Here is a 21,373-nt window from a genome sequence, read left to right on the forward strand (position 1 = left end):
TTCCTCACTACTTATGGCCTTTGCACACTGGACACGATGAACAATGAGCGATGGGCGATATCCAATGAGAGCACGGCTTTTTCGAAAAAGCCGTGCTCTCATTGGATACCGCCTATCGCTACATTGTGCGATAGGCTTCACCATAAACTTAATACTCTGTGCGAGCGAGAGAGAACGCAAGGAGCACGAAACAGAGTATGTCCTTTTCTACGTGCATCTTTACCCCCACTCCTTAAATAAAGGCAAACGCTCGGTCTAGATATACTATGTTTATGGGCTTCGCTCATCCGTTTAGAGTTTAACCTAACCTAAGATAAATGTTGATGTTGACAATTCCGCGTGATTTTTATCGGTTAAAACATTAATCAAGAAATTCTTTTTCAAGGAATTAAATACATGCGTAAGGGTGGTGATCATCGCGGTGATTATCAACTGTAAAAAGAATATTTTAAATAGAATGAATGTAACGCGCAGATTAATACAAGTGTGCAAACGTTTCGTACATACTGAGACGAAATGTCAAGACAGATCAAAATGGATAAAGCCGATTGGATACCAAACCGCAGTGTCTATATATAATCCGATAACGAGATGCAAAGTTCCACTGATATTAAAAACGGAAAACGTTTTGAAATGGTATATGTGCGGGCCTACGGTATACGATTCAGCGCATATCGGACATGCAACGTAAGAAATGTCATTTAAAAAGTTTTATCGCGTGTTAATTATTATTATTATTATTATTATTATTATTATTATTATTATTATTATTATTATTATTGTTAAACTGTTACTTTGTAGTTGAAATCACAATTTGACATTAGTGTTTAATTCGACAAGATTATATTTTACACTACTGTTACATTTTATAATAAAGCATGCTTTACAATCATTAAAATTGATATAAACGTTTTATAATTCTTTCCAATGTATAAATTATAGTATCATAATGTATATTATAATGTACAACTTTATGATCTTTTCTGTTACCATTATAAAATTTATTATTTAATTTGCTTGTAATATAATGGAGATTGTATTCTGTGCAAAGACGTTAGCTACTTTGCTGATGTATAGGTATATAGTTTGAGTTATTTATTAGAAATAACTAATTTTTATTACTTTACAGTACTTACATAAGATCAGATATTATTCGTCGAATTCTGTCAAATTATTTTAACATTGATGTATTATTGGTTATGGGTATAACTGACATTGACGACAAAATAATCAAACGTTCTATTGAAAGCGGTAAAGATTTCAAGATATTATCGAAACATTTTGAGACTGAGTTTTATGCAGATATGAATAAGTTAAATGTTGGTGAACCATATTTATACTGTAGAGTTACGGACTATATACCACAAATCATATACTTTGTTAAAGAGTTGCTAGCCAGAAACTATGGTTATGTTACAAAAGATGGTAAGATATTTGTTAAGAAATATTTTAATTTTTTTTTAATGCTACGAAAAACTGCCTTTAATTCATCAGTTTTTATATTAATTCTTACAAAAAAAAAATTATGCATGTTACAGGATCTGTTTACTTTGATACAAGCAAGTACAACAAATATGGTAAATTGGCAACCCCTATTCTTGATGCTATAAAAAGTCAGCATCTGGATAAAAAATCAGTGCTAGACTTTGCTTTGTGGAAAGCAGCAAAAAATAATGAAACATCTTGGAAATGCCCATGGGGTCATGGTAGACCAGGATGGCATATAGAGTGCAGTGCAATTGCAAGGTAATTTTAAAAATTTGTTCCATATATTTCATATTATAGAAATTTTTTTATATGGACTTTCTCTTTAACAATAAGTTCTATTTATCTTTATATATATATATGCTAAGATCTTACATAATAATTTTTATGAGAGAAGCTTATTAAAATACATATTTCTCTATGTGATAATATTTACCTATATAGAAGTATATGTCTTCATCAGCGCAGTCTTTGGAAATTCTATTGATATGCATAGTGGTGGAATAGATTTGGCTTTTCCTCATCATGAAAACGAAGAAGCACAATCTTGCTGTTATCACAATGTCGACCAATGGGTTAATTACTGGCTTCACTGTGGCCATTTGAATCTGACAGGGGATGTAAAAATGTCCAAAAGTCTCAATAATACTATAACCATACAGAATTATCTCGAAAAATATTCGGCGGATCATCTTAGAATGCTTTGCCTACTTTCTCATTATCGAAACGGTATGCATTAATGTTAGCATCAATTTCCAAATAATTTAATTTGTGTGCAATCAATCGAATTTTATTGCAGGCATTGAATTCTCGGACGAGATCATGCAAAATGCGGTGTCGATAACTAAAAAGTTCCATAACTTCATAAGTGACTGTGATAATTATGTTGCTGGCAAATTTAAAACTGGTGAAATTGATGAAAATCTTTTGTTTACAGTAAAGAATCAATTTTTTATTTCATTAAAGATTGATAAATTAATATTTTTAATACTATATTTCTTGTGCATTATACAAAAACATGTAAAAGAAGAGAGAGTGCAATTTTAAACATATTTGATTACTTTTTTGAATTACTAATAAATGATTATATAATCTTATATGTGACATAGTTAAGATACAAATGTTATAATTTGAATACTTTTTAGACTTTACATGAAACAAGAAATAAAGTTTATTCCGCATTAGCAGATGATTTTGACACTTCAAAGGCCATGTATGCCATCATAAATCTTGTTGGGATAGGAAATAAAATGCTGCACCAAAATAATGTAAATTATTTGCATAAAAAATGCATTATTATAATAATTAGATGTGATATCTATATCTATTTATGTGTGTGTCAATGCAAAATTTTTTATCACATTATATTATATTTTAATACTTTAATTATTTAGTAATTAATTATTCAAATAATAAATTTAAATTTTATTTAGGTAATACCTCATAGTAAGGGAGTAAGCGCTGTTGCCGCTGTTTCAAATTACGTTTCAAATACTCTTTCAAAACTTGGCATTTTACGATCTACAATGTCAGTGACAGAAAATCGACAAGTTAAAGATATTATTGATAATTTTCTAAACTTCAGGATGGCTGTCAGAACTAGAGCACTTAAGCAAAATCCAAAAGACACAATTTTATTAAAAGAATGCGATACCGCGCGAATGAATTTATCTACTTGTGGAATTATAATAAAGGTAAAAATTTTATAATATTAAAAAGTATTTATAACAAATACCATATAAAATCTATATCATCAATCAATTACAGGATCAACAAGATATCACTAGTTGGAGTTGGAAATAGCACATAAGAATAATTCTATGTAATATTAGGGATTAAATAAAAATTTATTAAAACAATAATCTGTTCAATCATCAACTTTTTTAAGTTTTTTTGAAATATCATCATTGTCATCACCATTTTTTCTCTTTTGGACACTCTTCTTTTCCAATAATGTTTTTTTCAAACCTTTCATCTTTCTTGTTTGAATGTTATTAATATTTTGTTCTCCAATATGTATACGACCAAACGTCGTTCCAAACACATCTGTTGAGATATTTTTCTTTTTCTTTACCTATGATCATGATTATAATATGAGATCTTAATATTTATATTTTGCATATTACATATAAGTATGTGTAATTTATAAAAGTACCTTGAGTCCTTTAGGCGTCTTGCAAGCATCCTTGAATAAATCTTCAGAGGCAAACTTGTTACGCCTACAGAGTAGATCGGCATGTGGGCCTATTTCTTCCAGTTCTACTCTAGGTGTTCTTGTATTAGATTTTTTCAAAAGTATCCTAAAAATATATTTTAAATATTTCTAAAAAGCATTCTTTGATATATTTATCATTTTATTTCAATTTTATTTTTATATCTTACCTGTAACTACGCAAAAATATTTTATTTTCAACAGCTGTAAAACTTAAGACATGTTCAAGACCTTTCAAACTGATCTTTTTAATTACTTCTCTTTGGAACATATCAACAAGTAGATTTTTAATTCTTCCATATTCATAATTGCTTTCGAAGAGTTCACCATTAAAGATCAATAATGGTTTTATTCCCTTTGTGATCTTATCAACTTTAAAATCTTTTAATCCTTTATAATTATCTATACCAAACTCTATCATATCTAATAATGTATGCTCATACATTCGACCCATGATAAGGTTGTGTGGACGTTTCTTATTGTGCGAAGCCATCATGAAGAGAGATGCTTCATATTTTGATGCAAATTTCTCGATAGGTACAATATTCTCGAATGGTAGTATATCATTTTTCTTTTGCATCATTTGTGCATTAGGTTTCTTTAGATCATACTATAAAATATATGAATAATGTATTAAAAATACTATATAATACAATATATTTAATATAGTAAAAGTGGATCAAATATAAACGAGACTTGGTCAAAAAATATTTATTCGATTAATACGTGTGAAAACTAACACAAAATTATTCTTCTATATAGCACTCACTAATGTCTACACAATTGTGCCATCGCACTGGCAGTTTTTTCATCCCTGCTTCATAAAAAGTAGCAGGGCGAGTATGAATTGTGTATACCATCCCATACTCGACCGCAATCAAATAAATATATTTCGAATAAGTCTCGTTTATATATTTAATCCACCCTCATACATTCAGTTTCAAAATTTTATCGATATTTCCAAAAAATTAACTCATAAAAAAGGTTAAATAATATATAATCACAATATAAAATTATTTCACTCACCAAATCCTTCATGATACTGACAGCAATTTGTGATGTATTTTTACTTTTAAAACACAAAGTTTCTTTGGCATCTTCTATCATTTGAGGTGCTTTTTTAGATAAAATCCTCTTGCCCTTAGGTGTAACTGGCTTTCTATATGAAAATATTGCTCATAATTATAATGTATATACATAATACATGCAAAATATATACAGATAAAAAATAATTTACATTTTATTCATGATCGACATGGCAAAACGATAAATTCTTCTGTTCGGATTGCCTTCTTAACAAAAAGCCACCAAGAACCGAGAAAGAATGCAATTATCACAGCCAACCAGATTTTTGTCTCGCAATATCACGTGTATTGCGTATTCCGGCATTATGCTACCATGAAAGAGCGATGCGTAGCACCGGGCCTAGAGATAGCGCTGACAGCGTCTTCCTGAATCCAGCCTTTGTTGATTGCGGTCGGGAAGACGCTAGAAATGCTTCAAAGTTTGATTGACCAATCAGGACAAAAAGAGTAAAGATTTCTTTATTCTGATTGGTTAATGCAAGGTTCGAAGTATTTCTAGGGTTTTCCCGACCGCAGTTATGTTGCCATGTTCTTGGAGTAATATCTCGCTAATATTTAAATTATGAGAAAGGAAAAGGCAATTGAAATTATTTTCATATTATATAAGTAATCACATTCATAATTTCTTAAATAAATATTGCAAATTTGTAAATATAACATTAAAGTAACGCAAATAATCATATAAAAAAAGTGAAAAATGAAATTAATATTAAATTTATTTTGTATTATAATATATGTATTATATATAATGTATTATTTTTGTATTTATAATAAACAGGTAACATTTATAATTATTTATTTTATTTATAAGCAAATTGATGTACATTTTGATTATTTACAATTGAAGTGTGTAGTGTGCGTATAATATGTCAAATTACAATATAAATTCTTGATCAATAATTCCAATTTTTTAAAATATTTTTAGAATTCGAAATTATATATAGTCAGTCTTTTTTATTAACAAGATTTGAATTTATGACTATGTTCGATAAACATAACATTGTTTTTTTTTTTTTTTTTTTTTTTTTTTTTTTTGTCAGCTGCCTGCATGCAGTTATTTGATGCCTTCAGCTACGAAACTATTCAGCCTAAAACTTTCAACTAGCGTAGAAGTCATGGACTAACAGTCGACAAATCCCAGGTTCGAATCATCGCCTCTGTGGCGTATTGTAATTCCAATAATTAATTGTTATCAAAAGAAAAATTAATAAAAAATCAAGCGATATGCTGCAGTAATTATAAATTGATCAAATAAAATTTTGTAAATATCTCAAAATTGATATTCGTGTTAGTAGAGAAAGACGCATGCGTAAACCGTCTATTTTGTAATAGTATACAATATACGTGGTTGGCGGTTGGTGCCCGGCCATACAGTAATACCCCGCAACAATAACACGTTGAAAAAAAGTTTTTCGGTCTTACTTCCTAAGTCTATCATGACAAGGTTAACGAATTTGCCGAGCGAGAACACACAATTAGTATAAACGCAATACAACGATCATGGAGCAGCTAATTATCCTAATATCGATGGTGTATCATTTATATTGTCCGTTCACAAAAGTTGAGGAAAGTTTTAATCTGCAGGCTATGCATGATATCCTCTATCACGGTTTCAATCTGACAGAGGTAATGATTAAAATATTAAATAACAGCGTTGTCTATCGAATCGAGAACTCGAGTTATTCGGCGATCATTGTCCGTTTCGCTCGACTGATTGTGATCGAGCAAACGTAAAACGTGCAGTTATATTTATAGCATCGGACACGTGTATTTTTAAACGCACGATCAGCTGATGCCGCTCCGAATCTTTCAAGATGATATGATAGACATAAATAGACTATTTTCCAATGATCACTTTTTTTTATATGCGTCGTTATTATTAGTATCTGGCAACAATGAAGGAGAGAGAGAGAGATTTATATAATTTTCAGATTGTTTCATATAATTATCTATTTAACATTACAAGAATTTGTTCGTAAATTAATATATTGTGCTTTTATGTTTAATAGTATGATCATCACGAATTTCCTGGAGTGGTACCACGTTCATTTTTGGGGCCTATTATAGTATCCGGTTTTGCCTCGCCACTAATAGCATGCATTAATTACCTAAAGCTCAATAAAGTTATTGCTCAATATGCAGGTAAGTAGTGAGTAATTTTAGAATATATAATAAGAATTTTTCACATATTTTTATATAATATAAAGATGATGGGAATACCTTTCAGTAAGAGCAACATTGGGATTATTGGTGATAGCTACATTCAAATTATATAGGCATGCTTTACAGAATATCTTTGGGCTGCAATTTACAAAATGGTTTATTGCCATAACTGTAACGCAGTATCATTTTATGTACTATCTCAGTCGCCCACTGCCAAACATAATAGCTATGCCTTTAGGTAATAAAATAAAACTTTGTTAGTTAGAGTTTGTATTTATGCATTATTTTAAAACTGCAATTTATTAAATTGCACATATAATAATATACCATATATATTTTTCTTTTTAATTGCAAATGGATCTGACGTTATAGTGTTACTAGCCTTATTTGGATGGCTAAGGCAAAATTATGTGATATTTATCTGGTCATCAGCTGCAGCAATAATAATATTCAGAGCAGAACTTGCTATACTCTTGGGATTGTTCCTATTATTTGATATAGCTAGCAAGAAACTTTCTGTACAAAGGTATTTACATATTATACCAGATGCCAATATAGCTATAAAATTACAAATAGAAACAATTAAAATCATGAAGGAATTTTCTGCAAAACAGCATAGATTGTAAACCTTATTATATATATTAAATAAATAAATCATCCCCAATCTTATTGAGATATAAGTTTAATAGCTTTGATTACAATTGAAAAACTTTATATGATTAGAGAAATTTTTATTTTTTATATACATAATGCATAATGATTTTTCCAAAATTATTTTGTTTATTACACAATGTTTTATAATAATTTTTAGACTGTTTAAAATCGCAGTTCCAGCTGGTATACTATTCTTAGCACTTACTGTTGCTATAGATTCAATATTCTGGGGACGCTTAGTATGGCCAGAAGGCGAAGTATTTTATTTCAACACTATTCTTAATAAGAGCAGTGAATGGGGTGTATCCTTTTCAGATATAATAATAATAAGCTTTTTTTTTCAAAGATCTTCTGCATCTTAAATGGTTATTTTGTTTATACTGTTTTGATCATTGTCTTGAATGTTGGAAAAAATTATTTTTGATCTATCGCATTACAGAATTATAAAATAAGGATGTTCAAGACATCATAAATTTATTTTAAATAGATATTTTTTACTGTTTAAAATATTGGAAATTTTTGGACAAGCAGTTTCGAAATATAAATAAACTTAACTGATGAATAGACATCACCATTTTTGTGGTACTTTTATTCAGCCTTGCCGAGAGGTCTAGCACTTTCATACTTTCTAGTTCCTGTGGGGATGTTTTGGGATGCTAGAGTTCGTACGTTTACCATCCCAGCTATTGTATTCATCGCAATATTGTCATTTCTACCACATAAGGAACTGAGATTTATCATATATGTTTTTCCGTTACTAAATGTTGGTGCGGCTGTTGCTTGCCATAGAATGTAAGTGTATATTCCGCCTTAAAATTACATTTAGTTAATTTCCCATCTCAGTTCTATCAGTTTATCAAAACTAAAATATCAGTATTTATAAAATCCTAATGATAGCTTAATCTATAATTTAGCTGATAGATTAAACTTAAAACTACAAATTCTTGTAGCTGCATATAATATAAAAACTGTTTCTCGTTGATAATTAGATGGGAAAACAGAGCAAAAACAAAATGGAATGGTTTTTTAGCACTGGTAATCTTGAGTCATGTTGCATTAAACATTGTATTCTCCACATTTCTGCTATATGTGGCTAATTTTAATTATCCTGGGGGTGTGGCAATTACTAGATTACATAGACTCGAGAAAAACTCAATTGAGCCAGTACATGTACATATCGATGTATTCACTGCGCAAACCGGGGTATCAAGATTTGCACAGACTAACACTTCTTGGATGTAAGTTATATCTACAATAATTTTATTTTCATTACAGTATCTTTTAATGGAAAAAACTCTAATTATATTACAGATATTCGAAACAAGAGAATTTAACTGTCGATGATCCTGAAATGCTACAATTCACTCATCTCTTGATGGAAGCAAAAAGCAAATATTCTGCAAAATTAAAATCTTATCTAAAAACCCATAATATTATCGATTCTATCGATGCATTCTCGCATATAGCATTTAATTATAACATGATACCGCCTATTAGAGTTAAAACAAAACCGAGTATATTTATTATGAAAAGAAAATCGAATATCACATACGATCTTCATAAAGCAAAATCTTCGATTTCTATAAAGAATTCTTCAAAACAAACAGATAATATAGAAAATGTAGAACTTAACATGTCACATGAAGACGATAGAGGTAAAGACAATGGAATAAAGACAATGGAACCGATAGTTCATAATATTGTGGAGTCATTAGAAGAATTTGGAAAACCACAAGAAACTGATAAATTAAATTTGTCGAAAGATATAGAAGAGATTAAAGAAATGATTAATAATACCGAAGAAAAAATCGGAATAAATAACAATCTAATAGAAGATAATGCAACATCTATGGAAAATACTTTTACGTGGAAAATTGAAGATACAAATAAATTATCACCAAATTCAAAAGATAAAAAAGAAAAAAATTTGGATTCTCAGGAAAATTTCGAAAGTGTTCCTAATATCTATGATGTCAAACTAGACGAAAAAATAAAAACGAATATTGAAGAGGGAAAAATTATTAAAGAAAAACCTAAAAACGATTTCAATCTGCAACAAGAAACTCAGGGTACTAAAAAAACGGTTAAAAAAATTATCCAGGAAAAGATAAGAGAAGACAACCAAAAAAGAGAAACAAATGATAAACGAAAAAATATAGAGCTTCCAATAAAAGTGAAAAAAGGAGCTATAGCAGCAGAATGGCCAAAAAAGACGAAAATGTTACAATCCAATTTACAAGAAGCAAAGGATTTTAAAATCTTTACATATAAATCGCCATTAACAATTCAAGATCAAATTAAGATTGCGAAAGAACATGCAAAAGATGATGATAAACAGAACTTTATTAAAGCAAAAGACACTACACAGAAGACAGATAAAATCAAGGTAATAAAACCAATTAATCGAGAACAAATCGCGGAAAACGAAGATCTAAATAAAGAAAAAATTGTAGATGTAACAATAAAGAAAATTGCAACAACACATGATAGTGTTGACACAAAATTATCTGTAACTGAGGGACAAATCATAAAGAAAGAGGGTAAAAAAGATTTTAAACCATCAAAACCAATAAATGTAAGAGAAAGCATAAAAAATATAATAAATCAATTTAAAGAATTTGAAAAAGATTTTATATATGATAATATTGATTCAATGACATCAATGAATATAAGCCAAACAAATCATATTGAGAGCGATCAACACATAACAGAAATGGACAATAGTATTACAGATCATTCTGTGAAAAGTGAGAATCAAGTTGTGGTAAAAGATGCTAAAGAAAGTTTCAAAGAAATTTTAGATCAATTTAAGCATATCAAGGATGAATTAACTTTAGAGGAGGATGACCAATTTGATGAAATTGCAGCAAAATATATGGAACAGCCAATTGCTCAGACTTTATTACAATTTAGTGAAGCTCTAAAAAGTTTAATGCAGCATAGAAAAAAGATTTTGTCCGAACATACGACCGACTTGTATGATAATCAAAATGTAAACATATCAGATATCAGAAGATGATTATATATCAGAACATCAAAGAAAACTTACGGTAGAAAAAAATCACACAAGCAGCAACAAAAGATTATGCGAAGAAGGCAAAATGAAAAATGATTATAAGACAAATGATTATAAACTGTCAAAAGCTGTATAAATAAAACGAAAAGCATGAAAAAGCCAGATACGATAGTGCAATTATAAATAGGCTAAAACAAGATGCTATTATGGTTTCTAATACAAAACAAGTACCTCTATATATTAAAAGTTTTAAAAATCATATTAAAAATATCTGTTTTTGCTTCTCGTAGTATCAATCTTATTTACATTATTTTAAATATATAAATTTCAAATAATGTCCATAAAAAATTGATACTATGAGAAAATTTGTAGAAAAATACTAAAAAGTAATAAAATAGTGAAGAAAAATTAAATATTGTTTCGTAAGTAACTTCATCAAGTGTTACTAGTGAAACAACTGTATACTTATAATTATGTAAATATGTTTCCCTGTGATATCAAAAATGTTGTATTTTTTAATGTTTGCTTACATATTACCAATATAGGAAGTATAAAATTTACTTTTCCTATGTGAGATATTTATATAATGAATTGCGGAAATGGTTTGGTGGAAAAGTACTGTATAATTTATCATATTATAGATTCATATTACAGATGTATAATTAAATTTTTACTTTGCATAAAATTGTACAAATATACAAAAAAAATTGTATTAATTTGCACATAGTAATCGAAAGAGAGATAACTTCATTATTATTTTCTCTTCTTTCATCATATCTTCATTACATATATTTTTAAATGTAATAATAGATATTTTATTTGTTCATTAACTGTAAACATTGAGTTGGCATGTGAGTTATATTATTATCAGACTTTTGCATTTAGATATTGCTTATATAAAATTTCTCGCGTTTCTCTAATTATATTGCGTTATGCATTTGTATGTAGCGAATCAGATATTAAATCATAAATGTAAATAAATTATATAAGTTAACTGCCATATGTAATATATCATGCAATATTTACAGATGGATATTTAATTTTTACATTGGTATCTATAGAGCAATCAAGTGCCTTATTAAATCTCTTCCAATATTCGGAATGGCGTTAAAAACAAATGTACACATATGCATGAATATAATGACTGTATGTGTGCTTAATAATTATACCATGTATTAGTGTTTTATAAATTGAAATAGTTCAATATATTATAAAGAGAGTTTACAAATTAATTCCCAGAACACTTCTATTAAAATTTTGATATTTATTTCAGACGATATACGCAACTAAAAAAAGAATATTATAATATAATATATGTAAGATTAAAATTTTCTGAGCATTTCTCTGATTCCATAAATCGATGCGATCGTGTTACATAAAAGCAAAGCTAGTGTAAAGTTAAACAATATTTTATCGCGTGTGCCGCTTTTTAAATAGACAGGAAGTTCATCGTCGCACTGCCAAAATAAATGATATGTATGTTAATATAAAAATTTTCTTTATGCAATTGTTATAAATCAAATGTTTAAAATTGCTTCAGATTATATATACCTGCATTTTAGCTTGCTTTAATTTAAAATTCTGAAATGTTTTGCTATTGTCCTCATAGAAGAAGCGTGTTTGGTTTGTGTTGAATGATCGTTGTAATAATGGAGTATCGCAAAAACGTATCTAAATTGGATATATAAATGGATATATTCTTTAACTTTTTATAATTTAATATCTTTTGTCATTTATATTTATTGAATTGGTGCAAAAGAGATGGTGCTACATTTTCTCTCTATTATGTTTTTGTTTTATAAATAATATCTTAAATGTGAGTTTTTACAAAAAAAGTTTAAGAAAAAAGAAAATTTACTCTTTGAAAAACTGTGCAAAATTTGTAAACTTTAAATATAATTTAATATAACATACATATAAGATCGTTAAGATCTTTATATTTATATTTCTCTCAACACAAAAATAATTTAATTTTCAAATTATTTGTTATACGTTACCTTTTGTATATTTCTTAGAAGCAACATATTTGAGACTCTTGATATAATAACTCCGTCCATATCACATCACGATCGTTGCTGAAAAATAAAATAAACTATCTTATTGTTTTATCGGTTGCTAAGAAACCATATGTTCAAAAATGTAATTGCAATATTTTGTATCTGTTATTGATATAAACCTTGCCATAATATTGTAAGGAAGGACGCATTCTATTCTACAATTTTTCGCGAAAGAATTCAAATCGAAATGGCAAATAGAGCGCAAATTTCCAAGTCTCCATATATTTATACTGATATGACGCGATAAAAGGTTTATCTGATTGGATATCGGCTAGAGAATTTCTAGGATTTCGAAAGTTTGTTGCAACGGCAGCCAATCAATATGTCTAAAGCCCGTATCAGATTACGGATTGAAGATTGAGATTGAGGATCGAAGATTAAAATTTGACCAATCAGGAGAAAGAAATTTTAGTCCCTTTTGTTTTGATTAGACAAATTCCAATCTTTAATCTTCAATCCTCAATTTTTAATGTAGTCTGATACGGACATAACAAATCTTGTCGAATAATAAATGTAATACGTCCTAAGCGCCGATGACGTGTACGAAATGCGCATGCACTTCCTGAAACATCCCCGAATGCACACAAGCATCGTTCTATCTTTATTATTTATTAAATGTTGAACAAAAGGTAGAACGACGCTCGTGTGCATCAGGGGATATTTCTGAACGCAGCTATGGTAGTAGGGAAGGGAGGTTGCGATTTCAACAATGGCCGCTCGACGCGCATGCGTACTCGCCGCGCGACGCAACAGTCATAAACAAGACTGCGTTCTGGTTGACGCTCCTCGCGTCTGATTATTGCGCCTGGGGTTGACGGGATTGTCTCGTGGGGGACGCGATTTCGCGATTTCGCCGCGTATTTGTTCACACGAAGCAGGATGCTTCTGACGCCGCGGCATGGCATGTCGTGATACATAAATTTGGACACTGGCATGCGGTGACGTCATCCAGATTGTTCTAGAAGTTTCGCGAAACAAAAATGGCGGGTGCGTAATCCATTTACACGTCGGCATTGACGGTGCCTCACGTCACACCTTTCGATTATTACCCCTTATCTCTTGATCTCTTTACATTTCAGATCTATACGCTAAATACAACTGTACCTATTGCCAAGAGGACATTGCAGGCCTACGTGTTAAGTGCATCGAATGTCCCGAATTCGACCTTTGCTTGCAGGTGGGTCGAACATTCGAACCCCCATTCTGGATCACGTGGTATCCTCTTTCTCCCTCTGTCATCACTCGTTTCTCTTCTCGTATCTTTTTTCTCTTTTTTTTTCTTTTATTTATTCATAATTTTTTCATATTTATCGTGAATGATATTTTTAATTTTATCATGTTTTATGAATTTTTTTCTTTTTTTTTGTGTATTTTGTCATCACGTTTCCCTTCCTACACCTTTCATTCTATCGCGAATCCACGAATGAAGTTATTAATTGATGAAATACACATGGGTATGTTGGTGGATATTTTGAATTATGGCGCCAATAGAATTTTTATTATTTTAATCTCCAGAAATAATATGTATATAAATGTTTTATCTGTGATTGTTCAATGGGCAGTTATTTTTGAGATTATTTACAATTCTGTATATTACTTGTATTTTATATTTGTTTGTTTAAAACTATTAAAATTTAAAAACTTATTTTTATAAATAATAGAAATATATGGATAAAAAAATATATATATATATATATCAACTATGTACATTGTTTAGTGTTTTTCTGCTGGTGCCGAAATTGGTCAACACAAAAATAATCATGCCTATCAGTTTATGGTAAGCAGTTGTAAAAAAAATTTTTTTTTATATTGCGCTGTAGAAGTACCAGAATTTACTTGTGTGTATATTGATGTAGGATTCTGGTACGATTAGTATATTTAATGGACGTGGTAATTGGACAGCTAGAGAGGAACTTAGGCTTCTGGATGCTATTGAACAATTTGGATTTGGAAATTGGGAAGATATCAGTACACATATCGAAACACGCACACCAGAAGGTAATTTAATTGACTTATTTTCTGAATATCACATGAAAAACTTGATAGAGTCAATTTTTCTAAACGTAATCATTTTTTAAAATACATTTTGTTTTTACAGAGGCAAAGGAAGAATATATTGCTAGATATCTCAATGGTAACATCGGAAAGCATACATGGCCACCTACAGAGAGCTATGTACCAAATCTTATGGATCAAACTAAGTCTGATCATGGTCCACTGTCGCCCGATCTCACATCTAAATTACCACCATTGGATATCACCCCGGAAGAAGCCACGCAATTGGGTTATATGCCCCAACGAGATGATTTTGAGAGGGTAATAATCAATCTTAAGGTTTGATCAATTTTTACTTGAAAAAAGTTTTGATTTGATAATCATCATTATTATGATACTCCTTCCAGGATTATAACCATGAGGCCGAATCTCTCGTTTCATCGTTATTCCTGAATCCTGCCGAGGACGATGATCTTGACATTGCACTTAAATTAGCGCAGGTTGATATGTACACCAATAATTTGAGAGAGCGAGCAAGGCGAAAACGCGTCGTAAGAGATTATCAACTTGTGTCGGCTTTCTTTGCATCATCCAGAAAAGACAAAGGAATAAAAAAGAAACATACAAAAGAAGAAAAGTACGGTTCATATAAATGTACTTTTTTCTTTACGTTTCTCTTGAAATACTTTGAAAAAATAATTACTCTTTTTTGCTCGCTCAAAACGTATTAAGTAATTCGTTTATTCGATGCAGAGAATTTAGGGACAGAATGCGTGTATTCGCACAGTTTTACACAGCACAAGAGCACGAACAGTTCCTAACAAATCTCGAGAGGGAAAGAGAATTGCGCTTACGGCTCTCGGAGCTTTATCGATATCGCGAGAATGGTATCACGAGGCACGAGGAATGTGCTCATCTAGAACAGGTTCTCGCGCAAACTCAGAGGCAAAACGATACAATGGATTATTGGACAGAAAAAAAATCTGTAAGTATGAATTTCTATTTGCACAAACTTTTCATCTTATGATATAGAATGGGATGATCTTATTTTGTAATACATTTATACATACACATTCGTAAAAGCTAGTAAATCTCTAAAATATAAAAATATTACATATCTTGTTATATTTACTAAAAGCATGCTAAAATTGAGTATATACTAATGTATGATATGTAAAATACAATTTTCACATAAAAGATAAAAATAAATAGTCATATTTTTGTGTTTATTATTAATTATCATATTATTTATAGATTTTTGTGTACATTATTATGGCTACCTAAATATAATTGTATTAATGTACAAGTTTTTATGTGTAAATATTTAACTCTTTTATTTGCATTTTCTATATAAATATTTAGCTATAACATTTGTATTTTTATGTAATAAAACAAATTATATAGATCTCAATTTTATTATATTTTCTATTATTAATAAATATATACATTTTTATATATATTTTGTATTAAGGTTGATTTATATTGTACATGATAAAATATTCTTCTATAATACATAAATATATTCATCCACATTAAATCGGCAACAATATATAAAAACAAATATTTACAGATGATATTTATAGATTTTATCATGTTACCATATAATATGAATCAATACTTAATATTGTATTTTTGTTCAAAATTATAATTGAATAATTTCAAATTAGAATTTGTATAATGTTACATGCAAAGCATAATGTTATAATTTATATTGTATATACATTATTGCATACATAAATTACTGCATTCTAAATTGTGATACAATGAAAAAATACTCTATATACAAAGAAAATTATGTAAAATAATTGCAATTATTTTTATACTTGGTCTTTGCCCTTTTTGTACATTTATATGTATATATAATACAAATTAAACAAGAAAAAATTCAGAGCCTTGACTATACTGTATATACTAGCTTTTGCTTTTTAACTAATTCTATTGTTTATGATGCGTGTTGCCAGGCATTTGTGAACAGATTGTATCAGTTTGCATTTCACTTAGGGCAGCAGTGGGCCGTTCACACCAATACACCGCAGCACCTCAAAAAGAAGGTAAATTCATATTTATAGAACTACATGTTATGTTTTGTGTAGAATTCAGAAATATATTATTTTTATATCATCACACATATACTATCTTCGTGTTTTGTGCTTTTATTTTTTGAAAATTTTTATTTATTCCATAGTTTGTATGTTCTCCTATTCAAATTATATACATTAAAAACAATAATATTGTCACAACATCTTAGATTATATTAAATTACTAAAATTCTTGACTTAACTACGTATCTATGTACATCTTTTCATGCTTTAATAGAGAAGAAGAAAAAAGTTGCCCTTACATCGACCGAAAATATACCATAAAGCAAGACTTGCCCAGCAACTCCACAATCAATCAAACCTGTCACAATCGGATGACGATTCCAGCCAATCAGTGGGCGGAGTCGGATAGCAATCCTGCTTCCAGTCAATCGATTTGCAGCCCCAGTTCTACTCAAGAAAGAAAAAATTACAGCGCCGATACTGCTTGCACCCAAGAACGAAACATAGAATTGGAGGCTGCATCTCATCTTTTAACACAACAAGAAAAATCCTTGTGTATTCAACTTGATCTAGAACCGACTGCATATTTGACACAAAAAACGATGGTAATAGATGTAAGTATGTGATGAATGCCAATTACATATATATAATCTATCTTAATATTGTATGTATAATCGTAATGTATTATCAATTAATATCATTTTTCTAATGTTGTAGGCATATTTGGAAGGTAATAGGAGATTGAATGTTTTAACTCAGTCAGAACGGCAGAGCAAAATTCTCCATTATTTGGTAACTAACGGCTTGATTGCAGCTAATTGATTAAATAAATAAAGATTTGCAACATTATATTATTCTAAGTCATCTTTAATCTTGCAAACTAAAGTCCTAGATATAACTAGAGTTCGAGTCTGATAAGTAATATGTAGGGCAGATGAGCAAAGAGAAAAAAAGAACATAAATGCTGTTGGTATTTGTGTCACAATGTTTTTGCACAGCAAAATATTTCAATGCAATGTGCGGTTTATTAGATCGAATAAATAATCAGATGCGATCCATGATGTATTTAGCGTCTATGATAAATTTTGGCAATGCATTCAGAGCTGATTCTATGGTGATAAATTCTCACCAAATTCTTAATTTCTCTGTTCTTTCTTCAGATCATATAATACTGGTTATAATACAGAGAATAGACAATTTAGTTAATCGCAAGAAACATTAACAAAATGTTTTGATTGAATCAATTCCTAAAATATATTTTACTCATCGTTTTCAGAATTTTGTAAATGCTGTTTGAGAGAATCTCTTAACACTGCCTATGTAGAGCCATTGAACATGTTGCTCAATTAATTCTTCCATTATATTATTTCCATATATAGATAATGCTCACGAGCACTCTCTTTTCTATTTGTTTTAAATGTAAAATGATAACAATTTTTTTTTAATTGCAAATAAAAAATTTTTAAATCATTGGATAGATTATATATAATTACATACAAATTATATAATTATGACTTAATTCTATTTCATTATTATTATTATTATTATTATTATTATTATTTAGTAAATAATATATATCACAGTAAAAATATTAGTATACATATTGGATTAATCACAATTAATGATGTGATATATAAAAAAAACTTTTTTATTTCACAAAAAGCCCAAAGTAATAAATTGATTAATTCGTGTAATTCATGTAATTAAAATATTATAATATACATTTTTTATGTATGTTTTGAAAATTACATGCAAGGCTTAGTTGTATAATTACTTGTAAATATATACGTAATCTATTCGGCGATTGGCGATTGAAAAATTCTTTTACTTGTTAAAAAAAAATTTCTTATTGATGAAGAATGGTACAAATACTATAACATATAGAACATCGATAATATAGAATGCATGATATTAAATAATTTATCTGTCACTTTGTGTGACATTTGTATATATGATGAAAGAGTGATACTTTCTTAGTGATAATATATTATAAAGCACAAAGAATTATATACGATACAATTCCATAATATATGAAATGATATCATTATCATTAAAATTTAAAACTAAACTCGCAATAACAAAGGGAAAAAAAAATATTTAAAAGAGAGATTTGAGAGTATAATTATTTTCTGCCACTTTTAGTATAGAAACCAAAATGTACGAAAATGTTCCTTCAAGAATGATTATCACTTAATTATATGTAGACATATGCTAAATTTTGCAATATGCACCAAAATTGTCTCCATAAAAAGTCATTCATTGAAATATATCTTCTAAGCAATATATGCAATGGATATCTCCACATAAATCACATATAATCAAAAATTATTTTAACTTAACAGATAACAGATTTAAAATATTATTAGGAAAATTTTGAAAGATGAAAATCCTAATATGAAAATGTCGAAATCGTGATACATTTTGAAACGATTAAAATTTAAGAATCAGAAAATTGTCATTTTGCATACTCAAGCAAAATATATGTTAATGGCTTCCATGAATCAAATTCTTTTTGATGACATTGAAATGTAAATATCCAATGAGATTTCCATCATATTTGTCCGCTTCATATAATAATATCGATTAAATATAGTTTTTTTAAATAAAATTCATTAATTAAATGTTAAACCTTTATAAATAATATATTTTTGTCGTATTTTATCAACATATACTTTGTTGCAGTTATTAATTATCGATAATTATAATTTAAATGTGTAAAATGTAAATAATTTATGTGTATATATTTAGTAATTCACCGATCGCGCGATATTATCATACGAAACAAATAAACATAGTTTGCATATTTAGAGAAATTTCTTGTCGAATATGTAATATATAAAGTGCCAAAAGTTCCTGACATTATTCAAATCGCCTATAGTTGCATCTACTATTAAAAAAGATAATATATATCTATGATGTATCAATGTATTGATTGGCAAGATAGGAATATCCGTTTCTTTTTTACATGCATTTTTGTAAGTTCATTTCACACGTGTCGTTTGCAATTTTGAAATGGCAAATTTTCACGAGCAAAGAGTGTGCATCAAAGTTTGCTTCAAAGTCGGCAAGAAGGCTACAGAAATTCATAAAATCCTTAAACAAACATTGGGTAAAACTTGATAAACACTTTATTCGTGAAAATCTGCCATTTCAAGATGGCAGACGATATATGTGAAAATGCATGTTACAAAGAAACGTGTTCGCATTACCTTGCCAACCGGCACACTGATAGACTGATGTCTGATATTCTGATGTCTGATGAACGCATTGGTGCATTATAGATGAATGATGTATGCTGTTTTTCCTAGCGATAGATGCCGATACTACAAGCGGTTTAAGCTGTGGTGCAACGTTGGGAACTTTTGGAACCTCTTTTTTCGAATATGTTTATTATTCCTCTTGAAGCTATACAAATTTTTCTATTTTCTATTATCACATCATATTTTCATCTTATTTCTTCTTATCCCAAATCTTTACAAGATTCACCCATCACTTCTATACATATATTCATACTTCCTTGTTTCATTGATTATTATAATATGTATATAGATTTAAATGCATAATAAACTGTATAAATTTTAATGCTGTAGATATGAAAAGAGCCTATGTATCTGTACATAACGACACACATAAAAAGACCTACTCAGGTTTAAGTAGATAGACGAAGTCTATATCCAGATCTTTCATCTAGAATCGAGAGAAGCATTCACATATGTAATTTGCGATGCAAACGACGTTCGTATTTTGTATAGATAATAAACAAATACCTCCTTCCGTTTACCCGACTGTATTTGGTAATGCGTATTTAATTATATTAATGACTGCTTTCTCTCACAAGCATACATATAATCGAGATCAATGATTAAAAATCTCGTCCTTGCGATATGTGTATAAAAACGTCGATATATTTTAGTCCTACATCATGCGTCAATACATCGAAATTCCAAAACAATTCTCACATAAATAATTGTAATCGGATAAATAATGACACACGGTATAAAGTAGTAAGCTCCAGTCACAATAATTTATCTATATAACATTTGACACGAGTGTTATTACTATATACATTATTTTCTCAATATAAAGCAACAAAACAATTATACAACATTACAGATTATAATGTATTCCGACATGGATATTCGTCGAATGTGCAAAATAAATTGTGCGATATTTTCATTTAAAAAACGTATATAATTTGTATGCGCTGTATCTTTATATTTTTCATTGATTTCTTAGAAACAAATGCAGTTAATATTGATGATGACGGCAGAATTATGCAGAGACAGTTTTATGCAAAATGATAATTATATATATGCTATAATTACTTTGAAAATTATTTTGTTTACTCCTAACAGCTTCGAAAATTTATCAAGATCACGATTAATTAATAGCTGTCATAGAAGTTTATTATGGACGATTTGCAACTTCTTTCTAATAATTATCTGATATTTTCAATATTTTTTGTTATATCATCCTACGCTTCCTCGAACAAACACGTTAATCAACGCTTCTATGTAAAATAATACTTTTTCAATTTCAAATCGGATATGTATCAAAATGGTTTTATTAATGATACAACAACAAAAATAGATAAGAATACCGAAAAATCATAAAATTTTCAAATACGGAAAATGAGATGAAAAAAATAGAATGAATATTTTCTG

General features: G+C 29.0%; 4 protein-coding genes and 2 long non-coding RNA genes across 8 annotated transcripts; 3 read left to right on the plus strand and 3 right to left on the minus strand.

Moving 5' to 3' along the window:
* Positions 1-302: 302 nt before the first annotated feature.
* On the plus strand, positions 303-3,319 carry Cysrs-m (cysteine--tRNA ligase-like protein, mitochondrial). Its single transcript, XM_070305920.1, has 8 exons — positions 303-687; positions 1,130-1,425; positions 1,539-1,746; positions 1,949-2,214; positions 2,285-2,421; positions 2,631-2,753; positions 2,919-3,179; positions 3,253-3,319. The coding sequence occupies exons 1-8, from the start codon at positions 458-460 to the stop codon at positions 3,286-3,288; spliced, it is 1,557 nt and encodes a 518-aa protein (XP_070162021.1). The 5' UTR covers positions 303-457; the 3' UTR covers positions 3,289-3,319.
* A 3-nt stretch (positions 3,320-3,322) lies between these two features.
* On the minus strand, positions 3,323-5,168 carry Non3 (Ribosome production factor 2-like protein Non3). Its single transcript, XM_070305935.1, has 5 exons — positions 4,935-5,168; positions 4,724-4,856; positions 3,868-4,307; positions 3,641-3,785; positions 3,323-3,559 (listed from the first exon to the last, which is right to left on the minus strand). Exons 1-5 carry the CDS (start codon positions 4,952-4,954, stop codon positions 3,353-3,355), a joined length of 945 nt encoding a protein of 314 aa, XP_070162036.1. The 5' UTR covers positions 4,955-5,168; the 3' UTR covers positions 3,323-3,352.
* Positions 5,169-6,121: 953 nt separating this feature from the next.
* Positions 6,122-11,813, plus strand: Alg12 (Alg12 alpha-1,6-mannosyltransferase). Its single transcript, XM_070301633.1, has 8 exons — positions 6,122-6,408; positions 6,792-6,924; positions 7,010-7,183; positions 7,318-7,471; positions 7,757-7,901; positions 8,165-8,391; positions 8,589-8,837; positions 8,911-11,813. Exons 1-8 carry the CDS (start codon positions 6,283-6,285, stop codon positions 10,616-10,618), a joined length of 2,916 nt encoding a protein of 971 aa, XP_070157734.1. The 5' UTR covers positions 6,122-6,282; the 3' UTR covers positions 10,619-11,813.
* Positions 6,644-7,474, minus strand: LOC138936336 (uncharacterized). Its single transcript, XR_011447372.1, has 3 exons — positions 7,273-7,474; positions 7,003-7,177; positions 6,644-6,890 (listed from the first exon to the last, which is right to left on the minus strand). It is a non-coding gene; the product is annotated as an uncharacterized lncRNA (long non-coding RNA).
* On the minus strand, positions 11,761-13,009 carry LOC138936331 (uncharacterized). The gene is made up of 4 exons (XR_011447371.1): positions 12,792-13,009; positions 12,613-12,690; positions 12,167-12,286; positions 11,761-12,072 (listed from the first exon to the last, which is right to left on the minus strand). It is a non-coding gene; the product is annotated as an uncharacterized lncRNA (long non-coding RNA).
* Positions 13,010-13,422: 413 nt separating this feature from the next.
* On the plus strand, positions 13,423-20,865 carry Ada2b (Transcriptional adapter 2B). Of its 3 annotated transcripts, none has more exons than XM_070301661.1 (10): positions 13,423-13,659; positions 13,752-13,849; positions 14,390-14,449; positions 14,529-14,670; positions 14,771-15,006; positions 15,075-15,304; positions 15,421-15,652; positions 16,669-16,718; positions 16,984-17,323; positions 17,427-20,865. In XM_070301661.1, the coding sequence occupies exons 1-10, from the start codon at positions 13,653-13,655 to the stop codon at positions 17,529-17,531; spliced, it is 1,500 nt and encodes a 499-aa protein (XP_070157762.1). In that variant the 5' UTR covers positions 13,423-13,652; the 3' UTR covers positions 17,532-20,865. The 3 variants fall into 3 exon arrangements, with proteins under 3 accessions (XP_070157762.1, XP_070157772.1, XP_070157782.1); XM_070301671.1 differs by having other exon boundaries at positions 14,771-14,988; positions 17,427-20,864; XM_070301681.1 differs by lacking the exon at positions 17,427-20,865 and having other exon boundaries at positions 16,629-16,718; positions 16,984-17,199.
* The last annotated feature ends 508 nt before the right edge of the window (positions 20,866-21,373 follow it).

This window comes from Polyergus mexicanus, unplaced genomic scaffold (assembly GCF_030449975.1).
Source record: "Polyergus mexicanus isolate NDT 795.1 unplaced genomic scaffold, iyPolMexi1.0 SCAF_1, whole genome shotgun sequence".
Taxonomy (NCBI): Eukaryota; Metazoa; Arthropoda; class Insecta; order Hymenoptera; family Formicidae; genus Polyergus; species Polyergus mexicanus.

Excerpts from the sequence above, each read along its gene's own strand:
- Cysrs-m (XM_070305920.1), top strand. The coding sequence starts at position 458 with ATGAATGTAACGCGCAGATTAATACAAGTGTGCAAACGTTTCGTACAT. Across the intron at positions 1,426-1,538 it reads TGGTTATGTTACAAAAGATG|GATCTGTTTACTTTGATACA; the intron begins GTAAGATATTTG and ends TGCATGTTACAG. Across the intron at positions 3,180-3,252 it reads CTTGTGGAATTATAATAAAG|GATCAACAAGATATCACTAG; the intron begins GTAAAAATTTTA and ends AATCAATTACAG.
- Non3 (XM_070305935.1), bottom strand. The coding sequence starts at position 4,954 with ATGTCGATCATGAATAAAAT. Across the intron at positions 3,786-3,867 it reads ATATTTTTGCGTAGTTACAG|GATACTTTTGAAAAAATCTA; the intron begins GTAAGATATAAA and ends ATATATTTTTAG. Across the intron at positions 3,560-3,640 it reads AGACGCCTAAAGGACTCAAG|GTAAAGAAAAAGAAAAATAT; the intron begins GTACTTTTATAA and ends TCATGATCATAG.
- Alg12 (XM_070301633.1), top strand. The coding sequence starts at position 6,283 with ATGGAGCAGCTAATTATCCTAATATCGATGGTGTATCATTTATATTGT. Across the intron at positions 6,925-7,009 it reads AGTTATTGCTCAATATGCAG|TAAGAGCAACATTGGGATTA; the intron begins GTAAGTAGTGAG and ends AATACCTTTCAG. Across the intron at positions 7,902-8,164 it reads ATAAGAGCAGTGAATGGGGT|ACATCACCATTTTTGTGGTA; the intron begins GTATCCTTTTCA and ends ACTGATGAATAG.
- Ada2b (XM_070301661.1), top strand. Across the intron at positions 13,850-14,389 it reads AATTCGACCTTTGCTTGCAG|TGTTTTTCTGCTGGTGCCGA; the intron begins GTGGGTCGAACA and ends TACATTGTTTAG. Across the intron at positions 16,719-16,983 it reads CGCAGCACCTCAAAAAGAAG|AGAAGAAGAAAAAAGTTGCC; the intron begins GTAAATTCATAT and ends ATGCTTTAATAG.